Here is a 27,986-nt window from a genome sequence, read left to right as displayed (position 1 = left end):
AACGTATGGTAATTATCGAATAAGAATAAATCACCTTGATATGAAAGTGCAATAAAATCTCGAAGATTTGCTATAAATACCAACATGTGTCACAAGGATCGGTCATCATTTGTCCACATTCGTCCGCCAACAACACGACAAACCAGTAACCAGCAACAACAATGAAAATGATTAAATTTCCATATTTCGTTTGCTGTTCGTTACTGATTAGCGTTTGGACTGAAGCACGTAAGTTTTGGGCTTCTGTAACTGAAACATTTTTTGAAATTTAACAATTTTTTTTCTCTACATAGGAGAGATTTTTTCACCAGTCCAGGATATTATCAAAATTAATACGACCGATACGATGGCTACGTTTGAATTACATTGTTCACATTCTAGTACCATTTGTCGATTTGTATTGATAAATGATGATCAAAAAACGATACAAGCTGATATGAATTTGGAACCAAAACGCAGTTATCAACGTCATACATTTGACAATCTTGGTATGTTTTTTAACTGCTATATTAAAATATATCATATAATTTATTCCATTGAATTTACAGAACCGAAATGTTGGTATCGGATAACGAAATTGATAGATGGCAATGTGATTGAAAGTGGTCGATTTCGTACTCGTATGCAAGCACCATCTGTACCAAAGATCAATGAGTTATTTTGTTTGAATCCAAATGAACTTTTAGTTCGATGGTCACCTCCTATTCCTGTCCATCAAGAAGGCAAATATTCATTTCGTATAGAATGGTGGCCAAATACCGATCCTAATCATTTGTATTGGGCAGTTGTTTCGATCCAAAACGATTCACAACAGGTGATCGATCCATATGTAAGTTGAATTGATTTTTAAAATCAAAACGATTTTTTTAATATTAATCTCCATTCAAATTTAGTCTGTGATAATTCGAAATTTATCGAATGAAAATTATCGATTACAAATTCAAAGTCATCTATTCGATACTGAATACCGTTATGATTTATTCAGTGATTTTAGTTCAAATCAAGAATTCAATTGCATCATCAATAATGATATAAATATGGACAATATGGAAATATTATGGCTTGTTTCTATTATATTCTTATCGATATTTGCAACATTGATTTTATTATTAGTCATATGGTATCGTTACAATGATTTTCGATCGACAAAACATTATGATCTGGAACATTTTCAAAAACAATTTCAACTAAATGATATGGACAAGAAATAATTGTTGCCAATTTTTCGAATTCACTTTATGTCTCTTTTGTATAATGTATCTGTAATAAATGAAACAACAATTATAAGAATTTTCATCATTTAATAATTCGAATACAAGATTGAATCATTCGTTATCTATGAACAGGGACAACAATTTTCAAAAAAAAAAAAAAAATTCTTCTTGGATATATGATTTTAGCCGATGATGAATGTTGATAAGTCGATCTACGATAATGGCATCTGAAACTTTTTTTTTTTGATTGATCGGATCAATGAATGATTTTTTTACTTTATGTAACCGATCGAAAATTGATGTTGGCGGTTCAATTATTATTGTTATCGTTATAATAATAACTTTTTTTTTGGTTGAATGGTTGGTTCATTCATTTTTTTTTTATTATTATTTCACCGGAAAATTCCATAAATTATGCATATTAAAATTCCACATATATTATCATGTAAAATCAATCTTTTTTTCTTGCTGATGATCAAAAATCTTGAAATGTAAAGACTGTATGTTGTTTGAATAATATGATGATGAAGAGTATTAACAGAAATGGAAAAACTACTTCGCCTACCGACCGACCACTAGAATTCTTCGATAGAAATATTGGAAAAAAAATCAAATACCGATCAAGATGATAATGTAGCCAAGAAAATGAAAGAAGAAAAAAAGAACAAATTCCACTGGTAAAGAATCTTATAATCAATTTTTTGTTTTCATTTGAATTAACGCCCCTCACTCAATCAAATTCATCGAAATGTGATTGTCCAATACATTGTTGTTGTTGTTGTACAGTTCCATTCATAACCGATGGCCATCAATCGTCATGTCGAACAATAATAACAACAACCACAATATCCCCAATAGCAGGCTTTTTTTTGATCTCATAAAGAATAATCTCAAGAATAATAGGAATAACAACAACAATGATGATGATAATCATAAAAATGATCAATAATGATGATGATGATGATGATAATGGAAACTGAAAACACACCATTCAATTCAATTCAATTCAATTCGATCATTCATTCAATATGATCAATTTGGACATGATTTTAAGGACAAATAATAATCGTGGCCCAATGTATTATTGTCCGTATATTTATTGTTTAATGATGTATAAATTCTTATTTTATTTTTTTTTTTCGTTTGCTTTTTTCCACTATAGATCGTAAATACGAATTTCTCTGTTGTTCAAAAACATTATTCATACCGAAACATTTGGGTTTTCCGTCGAAATTGCTGATCTCGGTCTATTTAATATGGCTAGCATATTTTCTTTTTCTTTTTTTGTTGTTGTTGCTGTCGTTGTTATTGCAGAATGGAAGCTTGTCAATTCTTGATGATTCGATGGAATATATGCTGTTCAAATAGCCATCATCATCATCATCAAAATAGAATCGATGTTTTTTTGGATCATTCAACACGAACAATTGACTTGAAGCAGCTATCACGAATCAACGATGCATAAATATAAATCATCGATTCTTCTATTTCCAAACACATAGAGATCAACAATGGCCATTTTTTCTCTACTGATTTTCGGAAATTTTCTTTATTAATTTTCAAGCCTGTCAATTTCATTTTTTTATTTGATCATTTCGATTGTTTATTTCGATCGATTTCATGAAAATGTAATGTTCCAAGTAGGTGTTACCTATTATTGTTACGTTCATATCAACTTTACAGAATTTTTCAAATTTTTCTCAATGTTTAAATCGTATCAGATTTTTTTTTTGAATATTTATCTTTGCTTCTACCATAGAAAATTGAAACATTTCTTCTGGAATGGAACTGAAATACCGATTCTGTAAATATATATAGAAATCAAGTTGTTTCTACATTTATAGTGCTGCTAGCAAATTTTCAACACGGAACGGATTCCCATTCTCAAAAGTATAAAAAGCTTGATATGCCCAAAACAAAATGAAAAAACCCGAATCATTTGATTCAGACGATTCATCAGGATCTTTTCAACGATACTTTCAATTTAATTTTTTTTCCCATTGAATTTTGAGCTGTGAGAAAAAATTCATCACTGATTGTTTTGTGGTGTGTCTGTCTGTGTGTTTGTTTGTTTTAAAAATGTGTCAAACATCAATCATTATCATCTGAGAAAAATTTTCCAATAAAATTTCAACGATAAAAGGTTTGCCATTTTTTTTTTGTTATTGAAAAATTTTCTTTACAAACAATCAGTTCAGTTCGATTCCGGAAATCAGAAAACTTCAGAATTCTTTAGACAATGGTTTTTCTTTTTATTTATTATCATCATCGTATTATCATTCCACCATCATCTTATCCATTCTGTCCAGTTTTTTTCTCTTTTCTATAACATTTCTTGTTTTTTTTTAATGTTGATCATCATAGACAAAAAGACGATGATTCTGTTCTTTTTTTTATTATTTTCATTTTTTTTCAAAAGAAAATTGAAACTAAGAAAAATGGACGCCAATATATCATGTCTTATGCCATTATGATGATAATGATGATTGGTATGATTCTACTACTATATACATGTGTGTGTGTGTGTGTTGTTCAATGATGATAATGGTGGTGGTCCAGTAGTAGTTTGGATTTTTATTTCTTTCAGATTTTTATTTTCTTATCATGAAATGTTCTATAGACCATGTTTCATGATAATAATCACATAGTATCTATCATGATGAATATCGATAAATGTGGCATGGAAAGCATGGAATAAATAGAACAAAAAAAATGTATGTAGCCGAATGGTCCGAATACAGTTAGTTTGATTTTTTGCAATTGAAAAATTGAAAATCGATTTTCAATAATTTTTTTTTTTACTCGAATAAATAAAAAATTTTCGATTGTCTTGTCTTGTTCACTTCCGCGCATCGAATATTTGAACAACACTACGAAAAAAAAGAGTTTGAAATTCAAAGTTCTTGTACTCGCATGTAGAAATCGGTTTTTTTTCTGGTTATAATTTATCACCTGATCAAAGAATATAAGTAGCGGATGCTCTTGTGTGCTCTTATGGGTCTTTTATTTTTTTCCCTTTTCCGTATCTAGTTGGTTTTTCTATAGACAATAAATTTCATTTTCTTTTGACATTATTCATTGTTTTTTTCCATCTCGACAATGACGATGAATGTTCCTTATATACACACACAGAGAGAGAGAGACTTATTCTGGATAGATTCAATAAGAACAAAAAAGGAGTAAGAATCAAAGTGAATATAAAAAAAATTGATCTCAGAAACCAAACTGAACTGTTTCGATACATCATGATTCAATGATTTTTTGTTGTTGTTGTTGTTGAGAATATAAAAAAAATCCAATAAATTATCGGCTTTTTTTTCTCTCTAATGCAATGAATTTTATTCCTTTTTCAAATTGAATTTTCTGCTTCTATTTTTTTTCTTCAATTTTATTTCTGCTAATCATCCCTGTTGTGTGCATATTCTGTGTGTTTTCATTCGGTGAAAATGATACGATTTAAAATTTGAATTTTTGTTTTTCTTTTTGAATCACTTTTCTTGGGCCAGGTGTTTCATTTTCTCTCTCTCTTTTTTCATCATCCTGTACGGCTCCAAAGGAGTGAATCTTTCTCGTGCAAGAAGTTTTCATAGTTTACATTCAACATGATGATTAATGGTTGCCTTAATTTTGGTAAAATTTTTCTTCCTCAGTAACCGTGAACTGAGAATCTTTTTTTTTTGCCCCGTTACTATTTTGCTAGAAATCCAGAAGCTTAGTCAAGAAAAAAAAATTTACAATTTTAACCAATTTTCGAAATGATCTTTTTTCTTTCTTTCTTTCTTTCTTTATTTCTTTCGATTGAGAATCGAATGAATGAATCCAGGTTTCGTTTTTTTTTCTTTATTTGGTTTAGTTTAGTCGTTTTATTTTATGGAAAATTACTTTTTTTTCCTACTGGATCGAAAGAACAAAAAAATTTGTGCCACTTGGGACCTAGATGAAACTTTGTCGAATGTCGATCTATTTTAACTATTTTGTTGTTGCTGTTAAAGTTCCGGTGAAATGCTATTTTCATCCATTCCATTCAGTGTTTCTATCTATGAAATTTTTTTTTTTCATTCGGTAATTCGTTATTCTTTGATGTTTCAAGAAAATGAGAAAATTTATTCAATAATGGTTCGATTGCAACCAAGAAAATGAGTGCAAAGTTCAATGGCTTTGCATAAGTATGTGTGTGTGTGTGCGTCTAATTTGCATCCACATAGAAATTGATTGTCAATTTAATACTTTGATATTCATTATTTATAAGTACAAAATTCAATAGATTTACCAAATAAATTGTCCCAACATTATGGTTGAATTTGTATTATATTTCAAAAAAAAAAAAAAAATAAAAATAAAAAGAAAATCTTTAAATTGAACAGAAAGAGAAAAAAAACAGATTCCTTTTTCATTTTGTTTTCAATAGACATAGAATTTGGTTTTGTTTTTGTTGTTCAAAATCATTTTGATTTAATAGTCCACATCCATCTAACCAATGGAAAGGAAATTTTCAATTTAAATCACACTGAAATCATTGTTGTCATTTGCCAGATAATTGTTTGCATTATTTCAGCCAAATTCAAATTCATCGTTTTAAGAAACGTATTTATTTTTCTTTAGGCTGTATTTGTGTCATCGATTCGTAATCGATGATACAATTTAATGTTAATGATGTTATAAATTCTTGAATGCATTTCTCTTCTTTAATTTCTTAATCTGATATATAGACACGAATGGTAAAGAATTTCCAAATAAAAAATAAATAAATCCCATTTGATTCGTTTTATTCTTAGGGTTGAATTTATTTATTTTTTTTGTTTTGATCCTTACAGAATCGTTTGCTGTTTGTGTGTGTGTGTGGAAAAATGCGTCCTATACTTGAACCGATCATCAATCGATCATCATCATCATCACCATTATCATCCGATAATAAACATTTGATTTGCAATCATCATTTTGATGTGAATTTTAATCCAATAATTGTTCATTCTTGTTGTTGTGATAGTTTGAAAAATGATGATGATCATGATGATGGTGATGATGATGAAAAAGAAAATAATCATCTCATTAATCATGAAAAATCCAATGCCAATCGTAAGTCTTCCATTATTATCAATTCAAGATTAGCATCAAGATTGAATGAAAAAAGAAGAAAAATGTTATCATCACCAATATCATCATCGACATCGACATTGACATCGACATTACCACCAATTATTGAACAATTAATGGCCAAATCATTATCACCATCATCAGCATCGATATTATCATTAATTCGTTTAAATTGTCAAAAATGGTGGTTATTCAATCAGATTGGAAAATGGAAAAATTTTAAATTTTTCAATAATTTCCAATCATCATCAACATCATCATCATTGACCATTTTAACATATTCTATTGTTGCAATTATAAGCATTGTTTGTTTTATCAATTCATTAAATGGTGATTTTGTTCATGATGATATACCAGCCATTGTAAAGAATGGTGATGTACACGGTACAACAACCATATGGCAATTGTTTAACAATGATTTCTGGGGACGGCCAATGTCCGATGTTGAATCACATAAATCTTATCGTCCGATAACAACGTTCACATTCAGGTATTTTTTTTATATATATTTTTTGTCTCCAACTTTGAAATTTATTATATCAAACTAACTACCAGTAGTAGTAACAGTAGTAGTAGGCTATCATCAGAATCCATTAATATGTGAAGAATATATTCCATGTTCAAGAGAGAGAGAGAGAGAGAGAGCTCTTATCTTTTTGGATACATGAATGTTTTTTTTTTTTTTTGCTCTTCTCTGCATTCTGTTTGAATCAGAGAAAAAAAAATTATCTCAAAAAAAAATCTATCCATTTTTTTTTTGTTTTTTGGAATCCATTCACTGAATATGAATGGTAATCATCATCATCATCATCATAATATCTGGGATAATATACACACACGGGTAAAACATTTATACCTGAACCGGTTATGATACAAAGGAATTCTCTTGAGTCTCTATATATATGTTTTTCATTTGCTTATCACGATTTCAATTCATATTGCATTGCATAGTGAAAAAAAAACAAATAACCAAAAATTATCATTCAATATGATGATTGGTCGAAAACATAATATTTGCATTAAATACTAGGAAAAAAATAAAACATACCAATGTGTTTTCATCATACACACACACACAAATGAATCTTCATAATTGTTCAAACTCTATATATCATTATTATTATTATTATTATGGCCATTATGATTATGAAACAGAAAAAAAAGAGTTGAACACACACACACAATATTTATCTGCTATAGAATGTGTTGAGAGAGTGAGAAAAGAATTTTTGTTGTTTTTTTCCTCCTCCCCCCACCACACCAGAGATTTTATGAATCGGATCCCATATATATCAAAATTTTAGAGTTTAAGTTTTCGTATAATGAGAAATGAATGAAAAAAATCTTTGAAAATCTTTGAAAGTTTGAAAGCGGAAAAAATGATTTTTTCTTTCTTTTGTTACACACACACACACTAATAGCTCAATTCAGTCAATTCACTCGCTGTTTTTATATATATATTTTCCGATTTATTTTCATGATAGAGCCTTAGGGCCGTCAATTTTGTTTTTGTTTGATTCATTCAAAATGAAAAATCAAAATTCAGTCATCATCATTATTTTATTCTTTAATTTGACTCGGAATTCGTTACTGATGATCTTCTGGAATAAAAAAAAAACTTTAAATTGTGCCATTTTATAACCTAAAGCGATAAAATGCCACGATGATCATAATGATGATGATGATGATGATGATGGGTAGAAAGAAAAAAAAATTGCCTTACCTGAAAATTGGTAGAAAAACATGATGATACATGTGAAACAAACAATGTGAAACAATGAACGGAAATAATTTCACCATCATTTTAAGTGGGTGTAGTGAATTGAAAATTTGAACCAAAAAAAAAAACGGAAAAATTTTATCGTATGTAACATGATGATGATGATGATGACAAGACAGAGAAACTTGTTATCTTTGTTGTTGTAATGCTCCAATATAATGGTTGTCATCATCATCGAGTCAAAATGCCTCATTTGCACATACACACACACACATCATTTTTGTTTGTCATTTTATTTGCACCCATATTTTCATCTTTTGACACCTAACAATTAATTCATTTTTTCCCATGGTCCCCTTTTTTTTGTTCTTTGGGTTTTAAAATTTTTTTTTTTTTTTTTTTTTTGGTCTATATATATATCGTGTCGTTTGTCACTTTTTTTTCACATGTTATTATTTCATTTCAACATTCAAAATTTTTTACATGTAAAAATATGTCTTTGTTCAACATTCAAGAAGCAGCTGCTTTTTTTGTTTTGTTTTGTTTTGATTATTATTGTCATCTTTTTTTTTTTTTTTTTTGGAGGAATTTTTTCGTTTTTTTGTATTGTATTGTATTCGCTGGAGAGTAGAAACACATTTCTAATGTCTTGTCATCATCATAATAATCATTTCCGTCTTAAATGATGATGATAACGGTACTGTTGTTGTTGTTGTTGTTGTTTTGATGTATCCAATCATTGTTTGTGTTTGTATTCTCAAAACGGAAAAATTTTGGAATTTTTTTTAAAAAAGAAAAAAAATGAAGACAAAAACTATTCAGACAATCATTATTTTTGATGTAGTTTGAGCAAATTTCCTTATTTATTTTTTTTTTTTTTGCGAAATTCCATGAATACACACACACACACACACACACACACTCATAATGAATGAATTAATGTAGGCATCCTTTTTCGGTTATTCTTCAACTTTTGAATGAATATTACATTATTATATTTTTTTTTCTTCTAAAAAAAAAATTTTTTTCACATACAAACACATGCACATCACATCAATTGAATGGATGACAACATACTGCTCTCGTCCCCGTAGGAACACTGTTGTTGTTGATGTTGATGTTGCTGTTGCTGGTGATGATGATAAAAGAAGAAATGAATGTTGAATTCAATGAATAAATAAATGATTGAATGAATGAACAACAACAACAACAACAACAACGACAACAACAATCTAAAAGATTGTGAAACAGAAAAATAATCATCAGTTATAGGAACCGTTATATTCAACCTGGGAAATCTTTTTTGTTTGATTATTATTGTTCCATAGGTCTAGGTCTATTGTGATTATGGAAAAAAAATCGTAGAATAAAAGAAAGAATTCTGTCTGTGAATCTTTTTTCTTTCGATTCTGTTCTGTTTTTTTTTGCTTTGGAGAATTCTTTTCTCTTTTTTTCGGTAAATAAATGTGTGTGTGTCTGTGTGTTTTTACAACAACAACAACAACAACATGTCACACACACATCATGACATTCTTTATCTTTTGAATTTTTTTCCTATTACAGATTCTTAAGTTTGAACAAATTCAAGTTTATTTTTGGTGATTGTTCTGTGTGTGTGTGTGTGTGTGTTGGTGATGGTTTTCTTATTATTCACTGGACACAATGACATTCCAATTTCTGTTCCATAAAATTGTTGTTTGTTTGTTTTTTTTTTTACTTCACAATGGTTGACATGTCCATTTTATTCTAGAATGATAATATCGATTATTCTTATGGTTCACATGATTTTGACAAAATCACAACCACAAAAAAAAAAAATTTTTTTTTTTTTTTTTTTTTTGATGATGTAAATCCTGGTCAAAACAACAATAAAATAACCAAAACAAGAGAAAAGAATTACAGTGATTGTCAGTGGAAAAAAAACCTATCACTCTATGTGATTATTATTATATTGTTTTGAAAGTCTATTATTATTATTATCAAATAATGGTCCTGAAAATGAATTTTGATGAGACAGAAACAGAATACATTGACATATTCTGAACACCCATTCAAATGGTGACTGTTGTGGTGGTGGTGGTGGTGGTGGTAGAAGCATCAAATTTGTTTCATTTTTCTTTACTTTTTTTCTGGAATCATGCTGGGATTTCGATGAATATATTGTTTTTTATTTCACCATTAAAATAGTATTTTCTTTTGCAAAGTTTATTTTGCCCCCAAAAAAAATGAAAAGTTTTTTTTTCATAAAAAATTTTCAACCTCGTAAAAGGTATTATTATTCGGTGTGTGTGTGTGCATCACTCAAGAATCATACTTACAATTACAATTTTTTTTTCTCTTTGCACGCGTATTTTGATTGTGTTTGTGTTAATGTTACTGTGCACAGGAAAAAGAAGAGAGAAAAAAAAACCGTTTTCAATTCCCAAAGCTACGTTTTTGGATGTCAAATTCAGATTTTTTTTTTTTATACTTTGCTTTGATTCCTATTTCTATTTTCTATTTTCATTTCAATCATCATCATCAGAATGTGGGTAGCACACACACACACACACACATTTACACTTTTCTCACTTTGGTGATTCTGTTTTTTTTTCACTGGGCATTTGATTCTTGTGTTCTTATAGAATTTGGTTTCTTTATTTCTTGCACTACCCAAAAAAAAATGTGAAGAGCTTTTTTTTGTTCCTTTCTGTTTTTGATTTCTATTCCAAAAAAAATATGGTCTATGTATGAATGAATGAATGTGTGAGTGCATATTGTTGTTGCATTACACATAGAGAATGTCAATCAATTGCCATGCTAATTGGACCGATTTCCTATTATTATTATTATTTTTTTTTTGTTATTCGTGAGGTTTTTTCGCGTGATTCTGGTTTCAGAATTTTTTTTTTATTTATCATCATCTGCACATGGTGTTACATTGAACCACACTGTGAAAGAATTGTGAAATAATTGAACTTTTGATTGTCGTCCTTTTTTTTCTCAGAGAAAAAAATGCCTAGTTTGTCATTCAAATATTGACATTTTTTTCATGTGATTACTAATCGATTCGATTGGCTGATTATAATTGATTGATGTATCGATTTTTTTTTGTTGCCACACTGATGTTTATATATTGACAAGAAAATTGAAAAAACTAAATGACGAATTGAATTAAATTAAATTAAATTTTTGAATCAAATTGATTTGTAATTAAATTAAATAACTTTCTATCATACATTAGCCATTGAAATTAATGATGATGATGATGATCTTTATCAACATTGAAAGAAAGAAAGAAAGAAAGTGAAAAAGAATGGCTTTAATGTGTTTTCATCTAATAGTTGCAGAGAATCATTTAATTTCCACAAGGTCGTAATTTTTTTTTTTTTTTTTTTTGGCTAATAGCCATGATTCGATTAATTCGGGTAATCCAAAAATGCCCATTCGGTTCATAAAGGCAGAACCTATCGTTTAATGTTTTGGTATGTGTGTGCAAGAATCGATTGATTTCCACCATTTCTTACCTGCCATAATTATATTCGTTGGTTAATGATGAAAAGAGAGAGAGAGAAAAAAAAAAAGAAATTAACTTTTACCAACGATAGATAATCGAACCAATGGTTCCTTGAATATTGATCCTTATATTTTGTAATTATAGCACAACTTTAACTTGATTTGATCAAATGATGCTGAAAAAAAAATCGAGATGTGTGTGGGAAGTATTTGTTTGTTGTATGGAAAAAAAACCAAAAATGCTTGAGTTTCGAGTTTTTTTTTTGCCCCAATATCCACATCGAATCTTGCTCTTTACTATGATATAAATGATACAAAATGGGCGTATGTGTGTGTGTGTGTGTGAAATATCATTTACAACAGAAATTCCAAAAAGGCCCGTTGATTACTTTAACGTTCAATGAAATCTAAAGGAGTGAGAGAGCGAGAGAAAGAAAAAAATCTCGATATTAGATACAGCAGCAGCAGCAGCAGCAGCAACAGGAAACAAGAAAAAAAAACTATCTGTATCTACGCTATACACGTATCAACACCCACACAGTTCCAGGAACAGTAACAATGACAGAAAAAAAATCACTATAGGCTCCACTTTGTATTTATAAATATTAAAATGTTATATAACGATAATAATAATGATGGAATTGCTTGAAAAATTGTCTTGAATGTTGAGCGAATAAAAAAAAACTTTTCTTTCTCTCTCTCTCTTTCTGCCAATACATATAGACTGTTATCGTTTCCGGCATTTTTTTTTTTTTTTGGCCGGCAAACAAACCATTTCCACCTTTTTTTTAATAGATGAACAAAATAAGTCGAAATGGAATCGAATGTTGATGATCAACGAGACCATAAGTTGTTTTGTTGGAATGTAATCATTTTTTTTCTGTCAACATAATCATCATCATCATTTTGCATTTTCTCTTTATTTTTTTTTGTTGTTGACTAATAAGTGATAATACGACAAAGACGACGACGACGACGACAAAATTGTCATCATTATCATTATCATCATCATCATCATCATAATGAACCATTGGATTTTTTTTTCTTTTCTTCATTTTCAGATATATATATAGAATGTTGTAACAACAATCTTAATGAATTTGGATCCATAGAAAAGAAAAAAGATGTGTGTGTGTGTGTGTGTGTGTGTGTGTGTATGTATGTATGAGTGAAAAAGGCGACATATTGTTTTTTGTATTCGTGTGTGTGTGTCATGGACGTTTCTTTTTTTTCATCTCTGCTGAATTGCTACAAACGAATCGAATTTTGTTTTCGTTTTTACAGCAACTTCTATTCAAACGATGATGATTATGATTCAAGATTATAATCTTGGATCACATTTGCCATATAATCACAATAATGATAATGATGATGATGATGATGATGATGATTTCATTATTTTGATTCGAGATAATTAAATTTCCAGCTATACAAGTGGTATGAAAAAATTATAGAATATTTGAACGAATCTATGACTTTTCCAGGAACATTTTTTTTTCTTCGGAAAATTAACCGAATATCTGTTTTCAGGTATGTGTTTGCGTGGGAGAAATTTTTTTTCTGTCACTGTGGCTTTTTAGGCTAATTTTAATTAACCTAAGATGGAAAAAAAATACAAAATTTCTCTAGAATTGTGTACATAGAATTCATTATTATTTTGTCAACACAGTCGTTTTTTTTATCATCAAACTTTATCAATTTGTCGACCAAAAAAAAAAGTTTCTTTTTTCCGTTCCATGTGACATTAGTTTTGTTGTTGAAGATTCAATTTCCAGATTTTATTTCTTCCGTCATTTCAACTTATACACAAATTCACAATGAGTTTGTGTGTGGCGTGTATCGAATATTCACCAAGTCTAGGAATAGACCGTATTTCGCTCATCTCGAATCCAAGAAACTTTTCACGATTATAAACTAACACTAGACAAATTGCGTCAAATTGGAATCAGTTCATTGATTCTTTCGTTTTTCATTTCATTTTTTTTTTGGTAGAAAAAAAGTTGGCCTCATTAGAATTCCTAAGAAGAATAATAATGTTATAACTATGATGATGATAATAATAATAGATTATTCTGATGAGAAACATTCAGTTCTTTAAATAAGAAATAAAAGAGGAGAAAATGTCTTTATGTAGGTCATTTATTCTTTCAAAATAGATATAATAATAAGGTAGTAGAAAATGATGGGCGAACACATCGATACAATCGATAAATGTGTCCATGTTTGTAGGTGATGTAAATATATATTCGAATTTATTTATGATAATCTTTTAGTCTATTTTTTTTTACTATTCGAAAATTGATTTATTGATCGATTCGATTTTTTTTGTTGTTGTTGTCTTCAGGTTTTTTTGTGTGTGTGTGTGTGTGTGTGTGTGTGTGTCAAAAACATGCCAATTTTCTCTTGACTTTTCCCATTTGAATATTCCACATTTTTTTCGTTCTGTCCATTTTGATGACATTATTATTTTTCCATGCAAATGAATAAACTGAAATCAACAAGAGAGAAAAAAAAGATTTGTCCTTATGGTTCCTGATGATACCGTTTCTACTGACGGATTTATCTCTACGCCATTTATTCATTCATTCATTCATTCAATTCATTCAATTCAAGTGAATTTCACTAATCTATATTCATATATGGCGAATGGCAAATAGGTCGATGATTTATTATGTTCAAATTGCACGCAATCATTAATGTGGTAACGTACACCAACCAAACAAACATTAACAACATTAATGATACACCCACACACACACACACGATCAAATGATCCAAATGAATGAACAATAAATAAATAAAAAAAAATAAATAAGAAAACCAGCAATAAAGAAGAAGTTGAAATTTGTTCAATTTCCTCGAAATTGAATTGAATTAATAAAAAAAAATTATTGATCCAATAAGTGAGTCAACAACAACAACAACAACAACAAAAGTGACAACATCGATTGAAAATTATCACACACATACAGGATAGGGTGGAAATAGCCATCTGATTATTATTATTATTTTTTTTGGCCATATTGTGGCTTACCATTTATTATTTATTATTAATGTTTAGAATCGAGATATTTATTACAATCATCATCATAATAATTATTATAATTATTATTACCGACTAACAGAAAAGACAACAACAAAAAAAACAGCCTAAAACGGAAATCCAAATCTTCTTAATATGAGGGGATTATTATTTTGAATCATAACGTACACACACACACACACATGAAACACGCAACTTAGTAAAATTAAAACCATTCTAATTCTCTTGTTGTTGAAGAATCCTGGTAACGAATACGAGAAAAAAAACCGGTATTAAAAATGGATTTTTTTTTTTGCTTTTCCCTTCCCTCTCTCGCTGTTCTGACTGCTTTCACTGTCATAGTTGTTTTTTGTTTTTGTTAAAATGTTTTTTTGGGTGCACAATTGTTTTTTTTTTTGTTATCATTTCTGATGAAACATGAGCCAGAATTTTGGTTGTGTTTTTTTTTCATTTGGCACGCAATTTGGTCGCAATTTATTTATATTCTTTACTGCACAACATTTTAGTTGATGTTTATGTTTTTTTTTGTTGTTTTTATAGTTATTGTTGTTGGTTACTATTGATTGATTCACAGTATATATATAGATATGATTGTCGTGTGTTTTTGCTATTATTTTTTTTTGAGATTGCCGGTTCGAGTAAAAATAGCCGATTCAAAGATTCTATCCCCATATCCCAATGGATGAATCTAATACTCAACAGAGAAAAAAAACATATTCCCCGGATAATAAAAGACAAAAAAAAAATTCTTGGGATTTTCTTTCGAATACGAATACACATCATGTTTGAAAATTCAATTCGGTTAATCTTTCAATATTGGTAATTTATCTTTCTTTTGATATCTATTTATCTATCTACTTTGTTGCAGATAAAAATTTCCGGATAAATCATTTGTAATGTATGTAAGACTGTATTGAACAACCAAAAAAAAAAGGAAAAAAATCAATCAATATCTATTAAATTTATCAGAATGATTTAAACATTTGAAATGTAATAGTTACAAATTTACCAAAAAAAAAAAAAATAAATGTTACTCATCATTAACATTATTCTAAATTCTGCGATCATTGAACTTCTGGTATTCATTTTGTGTGTTTGTTTTCGTATGAAACGATGAAATGATCCAGAAACGAGAGAACAAAAAAAACAAATTTCAATGATGCATCCACCACCACACGCACGATGAAAATCTTTGTTTTCTCTCTCTCTCACTGAAACCCTTTGAGTCCCATTTTTTTCACTCGGATAATCTCTTTTGATTTTTTTTTCTGCTGCTTTGTTTGTTTGTTTCGTAAAGCAAAAATCAAGTTAATTTTAATTCATTTTCCAATGCGTGTACCAAAAAAAAAATCCTGTCAAAATTACGAATTGAAAAACTCGGTGATCAAACACCCAGTACTGTGTGTGTGAGTGCGTATGTGTGTTTGTTGAAATTATTATTTTCCAGCCACCCACATAAACACCCCCCCAGAGTGCACTATAAGGCCATACATATATATATATAGAAAGACAGAGAGAAAATGATGATAAAAACGTGATCAGAACGTAAATGATGATGGTGAAAGAATATCGTTTCCGCTATAGAAAAGTAAAAGTTCTACAACATTCAACAAAAAAAAATAACCAGAAATAAAAACCAGATTGGCGAACCCGAATTCATTGTTTTTGTGTTGGTAATGATTATTTCCCTCAATCAAAGACAATCTACCCGTCTTCATCATCATCATCATCGTCATCGTCATATCTGCACTAATTCAATGTTTTTTTTTCTTGGGTGTTAGTAATGTTTGTATTTGTGATTAAGAATTCTCTCATACACACACACACACACACACGCTGAATGAATGAAAAAATCTAAAATTAATTCCACACACACACACGCACAAGACTTCATCATTGAAGTTGGCCTTTTTTTTTCATGACCATCACAAAGACCATCAGAGGTTGTTTCAATTGTCACCTAAACACACACACACACACGCAAACGAAAAAAAATGGAATCAAATTGACAAATTCAATTGTGAGAATTTCCTGTTTTTTTTTCTTTTGGTTTTTTTCTGATTATAAATTGCAAATAATCAAAAAATTGAGTCAAAAATAGAGAGAGAAAATTGGCTTTTTCAATTTCAATTTTCAAATATAAAAATGATGAAAAAAAAAATATTTACCAAAGCAATGGGGCTATAATTACAAACGGGTATTTTCCAAAACCCGATTGTTATGCCCGAGATATATAACTAAACTAAACTGTATGATTATTTTCGTAAATCTTTTACGGATCGAAAATGAAAAAAAGGGTTTTTTTTGATTTTGATTTTGATTTTTGGAATTTCGATGACAACTCAGTTCCCACATTCATGCATCTTCATTGAAAATTCAGGCTTATTTATGACGATGATGATTATGATTATGATGATGATGATGATGCGGATGATATTATTTGGTTACATAAAATATACATTTCGTAATAATAGGTTGTGGATTCTTTTTCTCTCTTTCTCGAATGACATTGTAGCTCAACAACAACAACAATAACAACAACAACATCATCATTGTCATCATGAAACGAACTAATAAAATGAAAATGATGATGACATTTTTTTTCGTTATTTTGGCAGAAAAAAAAGATTTGAATATTATTATAAAGCCTTGGAAAATCCTATCGAATTGTTGTGAGAAGTAGATAGAAAAAAAAATAGAGACCAAATGGTATGGTTTTTATTATGTATGTGGAAGGATTTTCTTCAAAAAAAAAACGAAAATTTGAAATGGAAAAAGATGGAAATTGAAAATGTATCCAGTGGGTTTATCGTATCGTATCATATCGTACATATAGTACGACAGATCCAAATAGATCACACACACACATTGTTGAAATGTGGATGCCAAAGGAATCATCATCATTATAAATCCGTGGTTGATGATGATGATGATGATGAAATTGGAAACCAAAACGAACCAATAAAATGAGAAAAAAAACTACTTTTATTATATGGGTGTTTACATTTACATGTGGGTGTTTTTTTTAGTCATCGAATTGTTTCATATTCAGTTTTTTTTAAATCCTAAAACAACACGAAAATGAAATGAAATGGAAAAAACTTTTTTTTTAGCTTTTTTTCATATTTAGCTTGGAGAAAAAACAAAAATAATAATCACTGACTGGGTGAATAAAATTCTGTTTTTTTTATTCTTGCAAAAATGATTCATTTTCAAACAAACAAAAATCAATTCCAACAACAACAATTATTACTGCCATATGACTAATTGTATTGTTGTTGTTGTTATCGTTTTGGGGAGATTTTTTTCAACCAAAAAAAAACATAACTTGAATTTCTATTTTGAAAGACAAAAAATTGCTTCAGAAACAAACAATATAATAGTTTTTTTCCAACAAAATTTGACAGAAATAAAAATTCAAGTCCAGTTATTATTATTATGATGGCAATTGGTTTATTGAGTGTGTAGAATTTTTTTTTTTTTTTGTTTGGGCCAGAAAATGTGTGTGTGTGTGTGTGAGAAAATTCCAAAATTTTCCAATAGAAATATCGACAGCTGATGATGATTATGTTGAAAAGTAAAGTAGTAATAATAAAAATAAACTTTAAGTATCAAACAACAACAACTGCCAATCATCAACAGTGAGAAAAAACATAACAAAACAAAACAAAAGAAATTGTTCCATTTGGAACAAGTAATTTTTTTCTCTGTCTCCTTTTTTTCATAAATAACTGACGGAACCGGAAAACACAGACACACACAGAGAGACTTTTTGATTGTCGATTTTTTTTGTTTTTTTTTGGTGAAAAACAAAATTGGTGCCCATATCGTTGTCTGGTTGGACATTTTATATTTTAATATTTTTTCCACACAGAATCACAGAAAAAAAAAATTTTTTCTTTGCCAATTTCATTTCATTTCATTTTTTTTTTGTTCATGTATTGTATTTGAAATATTAATAATAATAAAGAAAAAAATCAACACATTTTTCGTCCATTTTTTTTCGCTGAATTTTTTTTTCTGAAACAAAAATGTTCACCCACACACACACACACACACGCATTTACCGACCTCTATGAAAATAAACTTTTTTTTTGTTGATTTCGAGTGAAAAATTTTCTATTTTTTCTATCGAGAAACTTTTTGTTGTTGTTATCTTCTGCTTGGCTTGGCACTTTTTTTTCATATTTTTTTCTCGCTCAAATCTAACATCTTGAAATGTGTACCGAATAGTGGATCATTTTTTTTTTTTTGGTCATTCTTTATTTATTTTTAGATCGATTCTTTTTGTTTCTGGTATGAATTTGATTTGATTCTCATGTTTGTTTTTCGTTTTCGTTTTCATTTTCATTTTTTTTTTTTTATTATTCAGACTAAACATGATGATATCGACACATCCATTTGGTTTCCATATGGTCAATTTATTTCTACATACAATGGTCAGCTTATTGGTCTGTATGGTTGGCCAATTGATTATGGATTTTGATATACATTTAACAGCCATTGCCGGTCTATTGTTTGCCATACATCCAATTCATTGTGAAGCAATTGCAAGTATTGTTGGCCGTGCTGATTTACTTTGTGCATTATTCTATCTATTGGCATTTGTATCATTTCATTTGTAAGTATAAAACGTGTGTCTGTGTGTGTGTGTGAAAAAAATTTGCAAAAATTTTAATTTCAATTTTTTTTTTCAAAGATCATTACCACCATTGCCATTAATTCATCATCATCATCATCTTCGTCATTACCATCAACATCAACATCATCAATCATCATCATTATGGCTATTACCATTTGTCCTATTGACCACAATGGCCTTATTATCAAAAGAGATTGGTATCACTATTCTTGGTGTTTGTGCCTTGTATTGGTTATGTTATACATTTATTATCATTCAAAATGATTGTTTGCCTTTGATGAATATTATTTATAATCAACGATTAATGGCACCAATCATCACCATTATAATGAGCGTAATTATAATAAAATCAATCATAATATTAAAAATCAGCAAATTAATTAATATAATTAATAATTTTTGTCTGTTTGTTTGTTTGAAAATTTAGTTTTTAACATTAATGACCATTCGTTTGCGTATGTTGGGTAATAGTTGGCCTTTATTCACTGAACAAGATAATCCTGCATCACATTCACGTTCTATGCTTACAAGGTTTGTTGTTGTTGTTGTTGTTGTTGTGTTTTTTTTTACTATATTTGTTATTTCCGATTTCGTTTTTCAAATAATTTTCAATTTCCTATTCTGATTTAATAGAATATTAACTTATTGCTATATATCTGCCTATAATATTCGTTTATTATTGAGTCCAACACATCAATCATATGATTGGCAAACAAGTACAATACGTTTGATACAATCATTTGATGATCAACGTAATATTTGGACATTGGCCATAATGGCCATGTTTACATTGTTATTATATCGTTCTATAAATAAATTATTATTATTATTATTATTACTACGGAATAAATCTACTAATGATCAATTGGGTGAAATTGTCACCGGAAATGGAAAAATTTCTCGAAATATTCGAAACAACATTGATGATAATGATGATGATGATGGTAGAACATTATTCATTTCAATCATAATGACAATTATACCATATTTGCCTGCAAGCAATCTATTCATTACGGTTGGTTTTGTCATTGCCGAAAGATTGCTTTATGTACCAAGGTAGGTGTTTTTTATTATTATTATTATTATTATTCTCTTTCGATCGTGACAATTGTAATAATCAATAATAACAAAAAAAAAAAATTCTAACCAATTTTAGCATCGGTTTCATTTTCGTAATTTGTTATGGCATACGACAATTACGACGACAATATAACCACTATGGTCATATCATTTATTCAATAACAATCATATTGATGGCCATTTTTACTGTAAAAACTTTACAACAAAATCATGTTTGGACATCAAGAGAAACACTGTATAAGTAAGTTTAAATCATTATTATTCTTCGACCACTATTTACACACACACACACATACGCCCGATCTGCAAATATAATTCCCGGGTTAAAATGAAAAAAGTAAACATAAAAAAAACCCCAAAAAAAGTAGTAGAAAAAAAGAAACGAAATTTGGTAAACATTTACAGCGAAAAATTTTCAATGAAAATGAAAAAAAAAACAAAATTTACTTTTCGAATTTATTTTCCATCACGATTGGAGTCAATTACATACAGAATCTTCGCTCACTCAGTTCGGCCAATTCTATACTTCTTCTTTTTTTATTTGCTTGGAAATATATTCCACATATTACACACTGCAAACATATACACATACGCCCATATGGATAAAATTGGATTCACGCAATCATTATATATTTGATAATGATGATTCTTTTCTTTTTTTTCTTTTGCTTCATTTTTTTTCTACTTTTTCTTTTTTTTTCGTTTGATTCCATACACACACACACAGATCTGGCATTGTAAATGTACCCGAGAATGCTAAAGCCCACTATAATTATGGCAATTTACAACAAGATTTAGGAAATTGGAATGATGCCATTTACCATTATCAGACGGCCATCAGGTAATTGTGTTTTGACAATTTGTCTTTTTGTTTTGTTTTCCTGGTTTTTGTTTCCATTCACTACAACCACCATCTGGAAACCTATTCAGCCTTTTTGGAGCATATCTATTGGACATTATGGATCTGAAAGGCTAAATGAATGATTCATATATTGAAAATTGATCCACAATAAAAATAATTGTTTCAATTTTTCAACGTTTTTTTTTTAATTTTATTTCCATCGGTCACATCAAAAGACTATGGCCCGATCATGCAAGTGCGCATAATAATTTGGGTGCATTATATTGGAAAATATCATCACCGGATAAAGCTGAACAACATTTCCAACAAGCATTGAATATTAATCCATATCACGCAAAAGCTCACTTTAATTTGGCAAAAGTTTTTAGGTAAGCAAAAAAAAAAAAAAAAGATGTGTGGAACATTTTGACTATTTTTCCGGCAATTTTCTTTTCGAATAAAAAAAAATCTAGCATTGTTCACTTGTTCAACTTTCATTTCTGAAAATATTTCACGCAAAAAAGAAATTTTGATAGATTGGTACAGAATTCGTCGCTCACAGTCGTGAACAATTAGTAATCGATTTTTTTTTGTTTAAAAAAAACACAAAGAAAACAAGAATCTACTTTTTTCCCCAATGGAATTTTTTTTTTGCTGTTGAGAAGCATTTTTTCCAGGAATTGATTTTTATTCTTTGAATTCCTTTATCGAATAAAAATTCTTATTTCGTAAAAAAAAATCACAAGACATGGGGGATTTAACTTGATGTAAAAGTTTCGATAACTTTTTTTTTTGATTTCCGAATTGATTACTGGTTATGGATTCATAACTAGAGATGATTTGAATTGTCAAAAAAAAAGTTTTCCATAAAAAAAAAATTTTCCCCACTTTTCCATCATCATCATCATACCCATACTCATCCTCATCAATTCTAATATGATGCATTACATAAAACAAACAACAACAGCAATAGCAACAAAAACAAACAAACAAACACAAACACAGACAGACAGACATTCCACATAATAATAAAAAAGAAGATAATTTTTTCTCTATCCATTCTTCTTGGTTACTTGTAGCCCAACAACAAGGAATATTCTTGAGAGAATAAAAAGCGCTAGTTTTTGGTTGCCAAGTCAGCATATATTGAACTAACTAATAAAAAAAAAACAATCTATGGATACATCTATCCATTCATCCATTTTCATATTCGTTTGTTTGATCATTATGGCTATAATGATGATGATGTTGATGATGTTGATGATGATGATGATGATAGTTTTTATTATTGCTTAGATAGGCAATGATGGATTATAATAATGATAATAATGACCGGATATTTAGAATAAAAAAAAAATATAGATATTGATCTTTGAAAGCACAAGATGAAAGATGAGGATGCATTTTTTTATCATGTTGTTGTTGTTGTTGTTGTAGTTGTCGTTGTTGTTGTTGTAGTTTTTTTTTTGTTTCACTAATGAATGTAATCATTGATCAAAGATCAATTGATAATTATCATATCGATCATGAAAGTTTTTGTTCATTCAAGTTTGTAATACATGATTCTGATCGGTCTTAATTATCATCATCATCATCGTCATCATTATTATTCAGCATAAAATCTTTGAAATTTATTTATTTGATTTTTGTTATCGAAATAAGAAAAAAAACTTTAAATTGAAGATAAAATGGAAAAAAAAGAATGAAATTTCAAATTGAAAATAAAGAAAAAAAAGTCAGTGCATTCACTCTCATCATCATTAATTCACTGAGCAAAAAAAAAAATGAAAAAAAATGGCTGAACTGAACTGAACTGAACGAAATGAACGAACCGAAAGGAATCTAGAATCGTCAATATCAACATCATCATCCTGAATCATATAAATGTAAATCAGAATTCTTTTGTGTCATCATCGATGGTCGTAAATATTGTAACGGCTGGATTCTCTTTTTTTATTATTATTATTATTGTTCATTGTGAAAGATTATTATTATTATTATTTCCTCTTTTGAAGATTTTGTTTGTTGTTTCCAAAATGGAATCATCAATTTTTTTTTCTTTAGCTCAATCAATCTATGAAGGATATTTATATATAGGATGTTTACCGTTGTTGTTGGAATATTTTTATTTTTCGATTCGATTCTATTCGATTTGATTCTATTCGATTCGACCGACTGACTGACTTACTGGCTAAATGAATTGAATTGAATTGAATGGACTTTACTGTTTTTTTTTTTACTTTCGTTCATCATCGATTGAAAGTATTAGTTAGCCAACTATCTTAGATCAATGAACTTTATAATGGTTTTTGTTATCTTGTTTTGATTTTTATTATCCCAAAATGATTCTCTTGTTTTGGAATTATCTTCATCATCTACATCACAAACATGCAGTAGGAGAGAGAGAAAGGTCAAATGTCGATAATGATATTATGGCCTTGTCATTTTATGTTTCTGTAATTTTTTTTCTGTTTTGTTTTCATTTGTTTGTTTTATATATGTAGTAAACGTGGCCAAACCAATGAAGCAATCGCATTGATGGAACGTTCCATTTGTTTGGATAGAAAATTTGCTGAATCTTATGAAGCATTAGCTGCATTATATGCACATAAAGGTCATGAATTAATAGCCGAACGTTTTTATTGGCGTGCAATACGTTTACGGCGTAGAAATGCAGATTTTTATAATAATTATGGTGCATTTTTACAACGTACCGGACGATTGGCCAGTGCTGAAAGAAATTATGGCCATGCAATCAAATTGAAACCTGAACATCAAATAGCAATAATTAATATGGCCAATCTGTTGACATTATTGAAACGATTTGATCGTGCTGAATATTTTTATAAAAGGTTTGTATTTTTTTTTGAGAATCGATGGCGAAAAACAAACAAAAAAATCACCAATGCAAATTAGGCAATTTGTTTTGTTGTTGGAATAATATAAAAAAATCATTCTTTCCTTTCACACACACACACACACACACTTTGCACAATTCATGAATGCAGAAATTCACATAGTCAGCAGATTGTCATCATTCAATTATCACCCATTAATTCTTGCCATTTTTTTTCTCTCTCTCTCTTTCCCATTTACATTGTATCGAAATGGTGTTCCAAATTCAAAACGAAACGAAACGAAAAAAATGCCAAATACTAATGATTGATTTTAGAGCAATGAAATTACGACAAGATGCTACCACATTAGATTCATTGGGTACATTATATTTACGACGTTCAAAATTACAATTAGCACGTCGTGTTTATCATCAGCTTTTATATAAATCATCATCATCGTTGTCGTTATTATCATCCCAATTGAATAATGATAATCATTCAGTTGAAATTCATCATCATCATCATCAAACAACAACAATTCCAGAACAATTGACCATAATCAATCATAATTCACGACCACAGATGCAATCAAATATGGCCAGTATTCATTATGTGAGTATATATGAGAATTATATTCATTCAATTGATGACATTGCAAATGAACGGATCGTCATATAATATTTGCCAATAAAATTACCAGTAACCATATGAAAATTATTGTGTCAAATGGTCCAAATTCCATATATGTCACAAATATTTACATTCAATTCAATTCGATTCTATATGCGACCTAAATAAGAATATTCTCTTTCTGTGTATATAACGAGAATTTGACATCGATTGAAACTTTATTGCAAAAGCAATCAATGATTATTGTTATGATGACGATGATGATGATGATGATCATATTTGATAAACAAAGTCCTTCAGGCATTTTGGATAGATATTTGGACAGTTTCTTTTAGGAATTGACCAAATTCCTTAATCAGTTTCCTAGTTTAGTTATTCTTTTTTTTTTGATCACACAACACTGAAACACCCAAAAAAAAGATACACACCAAAACAATGAACGTATATATGTGAAAGAATGACAGAAATTTTGATTGTCATGGTCATATATAACATTGGATTTACTTGTCATTTGTTGTTGTTGTTGTTGTTGTTTTTGTTATTGTGAGTTATTAAATAATTTTCTGTTCATCTTTATTTGTTGGCAAAAAAGAGAAATGACAAATTTTCATCCTTATTTTTCTTAATCAACCATCTCGAGACAGACAGAGAGAGAAAGAAAAACCAAAAAAAAAAAAAAAAATTGAATCATTGAAGCGAACAAAGAAGCAGCAAACAAACAAACAAACACCAATCATCATTGTGGCGTGAAATACAATTGCAATGAATGAATGAATGAATGAATGAAACACGCCATTCAAACTGTTCTTTATCTGTCATATCAGAATTGAAAACATTGAATTCACGATTAGGCTGTATGGTTGTTGTTGTTGTTGTTGCTTATCACAATTCAACCGATTGATTGAAATAATAATAATAATCTCTGCATGTATTTTTCTTCATTCTTTCTTTTTCATCATCATCATCATCATCATTTATAGGCACAGTTACTTATACTTGAAGAACAATTTGATCAAGCTCAAGTGATACTTGAAACATTAATAACAATGGCATCAACAATGACAATGAACAACAAATCTCAACAACAACAACAACAACAACAACGACGACAACAAAAACATTTACAGAATCCTACAGAATCGATTGCTGAATTTAATTTCATCTCAAATGTTAATAATGATAATGATCATAATGATCAATTGTTTCGTTTGGATCTTCATCATCAATTAGCCTTATTATTTACAATGACTAATCGTAGTGAAAAGGTAGGTGTTTTTTAGTGGGTGTATCTTTGGACATTTTTTTTCAAAAATCACATTTAATTTTTTTATTTTAATAAAGGCTCTTGAATCAATAATGAAAGCATTGGATCACTGTCCAATTCATAGTGGTTCTATTGGTTATTCGAAAACAACAACAATCATGAAACGATGTTCACAAATTTGGACATTAAAAGGTGATATACAAAAAGATCTACATCTATGGTCATTGGCAATATATAGCTATGAAATGGCAATCAAATTGGATGAATGTCAGCCACGTGCACATTTACATTTAGCTGTGATATATCATTTTGGTGGTCAATTCGATAATGCAATGTTTCATTATGCACGTGCACGACAATTGGATCAACATTCATCGAATCTGGCATTGATTGATGATAATATTCGTAAACTACGTCGTTTCCGTTTGAAACATAACAACAACAACAATGGCGATGATGATAAAGAATTCAATAAACAATTACAATGTCAATGGCAAAGACATCAACAACGAACAATAACAAGCTCATCAATGATTAACACTTATCATTCATCAAATTTACAAAAATCAATAGCCGATAATGGTAATCAATCGAATGATCATCAATGGTATATGATGGCAACTGAACCACCGGATATAATTCATGGTCCATCATCATCAACATCAACAACATCGGAGAATCACCATAATTTATTAAGTCTATCATCATCATCATATTGATTGATTGATGGATTGATTGATTTTTTTTCTGTAATAATTTTCTTATCATTGTTTTATATATGTTTATTTTTGATTTACTAAAAATAAAAAAAAAATGCTGAAAAAGTGAAAAATTTGGTTTTTATTAGATCAGAAATGTAATAATCATAAAAAATAAAATCAACAACAACAACAACCAGGACAACAGCCGTGTTTATTATAATTGTCGTCGTCGTTGTTGTTGATAACTATAATTTTATTGAATCTTGGATTTATATCATTGCGACAAAAGTGACAAAAGTTGCAAAAGAAAACCCAAATTAAACGGCTACAGTGGATAAAAATGGTTGGTGTTTTCAACAACAAAAAAAAAACCGACCGAACGGAATATGAAACAAAAAAAAAATAGAATCCGGAAAATAATAACAACAACAAGAAGCAAATTATAGCCATTAATCATTATAGCACCAGAAAATTGAGAGAAATTTCGCTCTGACATAGAATCCGATCTAACAACCATCATCATCAAACTGAGTGTTTCAAAAAAAAAAAAAAAAAAATAGAAGCGAAAAGAATAAAAAAAAACTTTCAAACAAATTATCATCACCATTATTTTATTATTATTATCATAAGGAATCAAAAAAAATGTATAAATTTACAAACACATACAGACGTCAAAAGTCTAAAGTTCCTTACTTGGCATTAGCAAAAAAAAAAAAAAAAAAAAAAACACAAAGAAAACACCAAAAACAACAACAACAACGACAACAACCAATCCCAATGCCAGATGGTCAATCCAGTGAAAAAAAAAAATATGAGAAAATTGTCATCTAAACATATAAGATGAAATGGACACTGATCCAGCAGCAGCAGCAGCAACAACAACAACAACAACAACAACGACAACATAAACTACAGTAACCATCATTAACATGAACATGTCATGTCAAACAAAATGACTTGGTTTATATTTTTTTTCATTTTCGTTTTCCTGGACCGTTCCAGTGTACTGGAAGTGTGTAATAATAAAGTGTTGAAATTACAATGTGTGTATGTGTGTGTGGGTGTGCGAATGCGAGTGACAACAACAAAAATCAATTTTCTTTTTTTGGGGGGGGGAAAAAAAGTTCAAAAAAATAAGAAATAATTCAATGTCATCGCATTGAAAATGTGTGAAAACAGCGAAACGAGAGAACAGAAAATTGATTTTCAAAATAAGTTTTTTTTTGTTGCTGTTTTTGTTCATCGCTAAAAAAAGTAACAATATGGTTGATGGATAAATTTTCGGGAAAGATTTTTTCTCATTCTTTTTTCATTCATTTTCATTCATTCAGTGGTAAATTTTTTGTTTTCGAGAAATCAATCAGAGAAAATTGTTTTTGTCGATTTGATTTGAATAGAAAAAAACATGCGTTCACACCCATCGTC

The 27,986-nt window shown here is 29.1% G+C and overlaps 2 protein-coding genes across 3 annotated transcripts; both read left to right on the top strand.

Annotated features, from left to right (window-relative positions):
• The first annotated feature begins 14 nt into the window (after positions 1 to 14).
• Positions 15 to 1,213, top strand: LOC124490436 (uncharacterized). Its single transcript, XM_047052932.2, has 4 exons — positions 15 to 228; positions 294 to 488; positions 549 to 829; positions 894 to 1,213. The coding sequence occupies exons 1-4, from the start codon at positions 162 to 164 to the stop codon at positions 1,209 to 1,211; spliced, it is 861 nt and encodes a 286-aa protein (XP_046908888.2). The 5' UTR covers positions 15 to 161; the 3' UTR covers positions 1,212 to 1,213.
• A 1,923-nt stretch (positions 1,214 to 3,136) lies between these two features.
• Positions 3,137 to 26,692, top strand: LOC124490152 (uncharacterized). Of its 2 annotated transcripts, XM_047052612.2 has the most exons (13): positions 3,137 to 3,357; positions 6,029 to 6,798; positions 18,939 to 19,187; positions 19,266 to 19,542; positions 19,636 to 19,739; positions 19,842 to 20,264; positions 20,365 to 20,529; positions 21,016 to 21,129; positions 21,366 to 21,518; positions 23,634 to 23,981; positions 24,302 to 24,578; positions 25,577 to 25,861; positions 25,938 to 26,690. In XM_047052612.2, exons 2-13 carry the CDS (start codon positions 6,062 to 6,064, stop codon positions 26,577 to 26,579), a joined length of 3,774 nt encoding a protein of 1,257 aa, XP_046908568.2. In that variant the 5' UTR covers positions 3,137 to 3,357; positions 6,029 to 6,061; the 3' UTR covers positions 26,580 to 26,690. The 2 variants fall into 2 exon arrangements, with proteins under 2 accessions (XP_046908568.2, XP_046908569.2); XM_047052613.2 differs by lacking the exons at positions 3,137 to 3,357; positions 6,029 to 6,798 and adding an exon at positions 18,618 to 18,862 and having other exon boundaries at positions 25,938 to 26,692.
• The last annotated feature ends 1,294 nt before the right edge of the window (positions 26,693 to 27,986 follow it).

This window comes from Dermatophagoides farinae, chromosome 4 (genome assembly GCF_024713945.1).
Source record: "Dermatophagoides farinae isolate YC_2012a chromosome 4, ASM2471394v1, whole genome shotgun sequence".
Taxonomy (NCBI): domain Eukaryota; kingdom Metazoa; phylum Arthropoda; class Arachnida; order Sarcoptiformes; family Pyroglyphidae; genus Dermatophagoides; species Dermatophagoides farinae.
This window is presented reverse-complemented; position numbering and strand designations above follow the sequence as displayed.

Bases quoted from the DNA above. Each gene is read 5' to 3' on its own strand.
- LOC124490436 (XM_047052932.2), top strand. From the start codon at position 162: ATGAAAATGATTAAATTTCCATATTTCGTTTGCTGTTCGTTACTGATT. The intron at 229-293 runs GTAAGTTTTGGG...TTCTCTACATAG, and splicing joins TAGCGTTTGGACTGAAGCAC to GAGAGATTTTTTCACCAGTC. The intron at 830-893 runs GTAAGTTGAATT...ATTCAAATTTAG, and splicing joins AACAGGTGATCGATCCATAT to TCTGTGATAATTCGAAATTT.
- LOC124490152 (XM_047052612.2), top strand. From the start codon at position 6,062: ATGCGTCCTATACTTGAACCGATCATCAATCGATCATCATCATCATCA. The intron at 19,740-19,841 runs GTTTGTTGTTGT...CTGATTTAATAG, and splicing joins TCACGTTCTATGCTTACAAG to AATATTAACTTATTGCTATA. The intron at 21,130-21,365 runs GTAATTGTGTTT...TCACATCAAAAG, and splicing joins CATTATCAGACGGCCATCAG to ACTATGGCCCGATCATGCAA.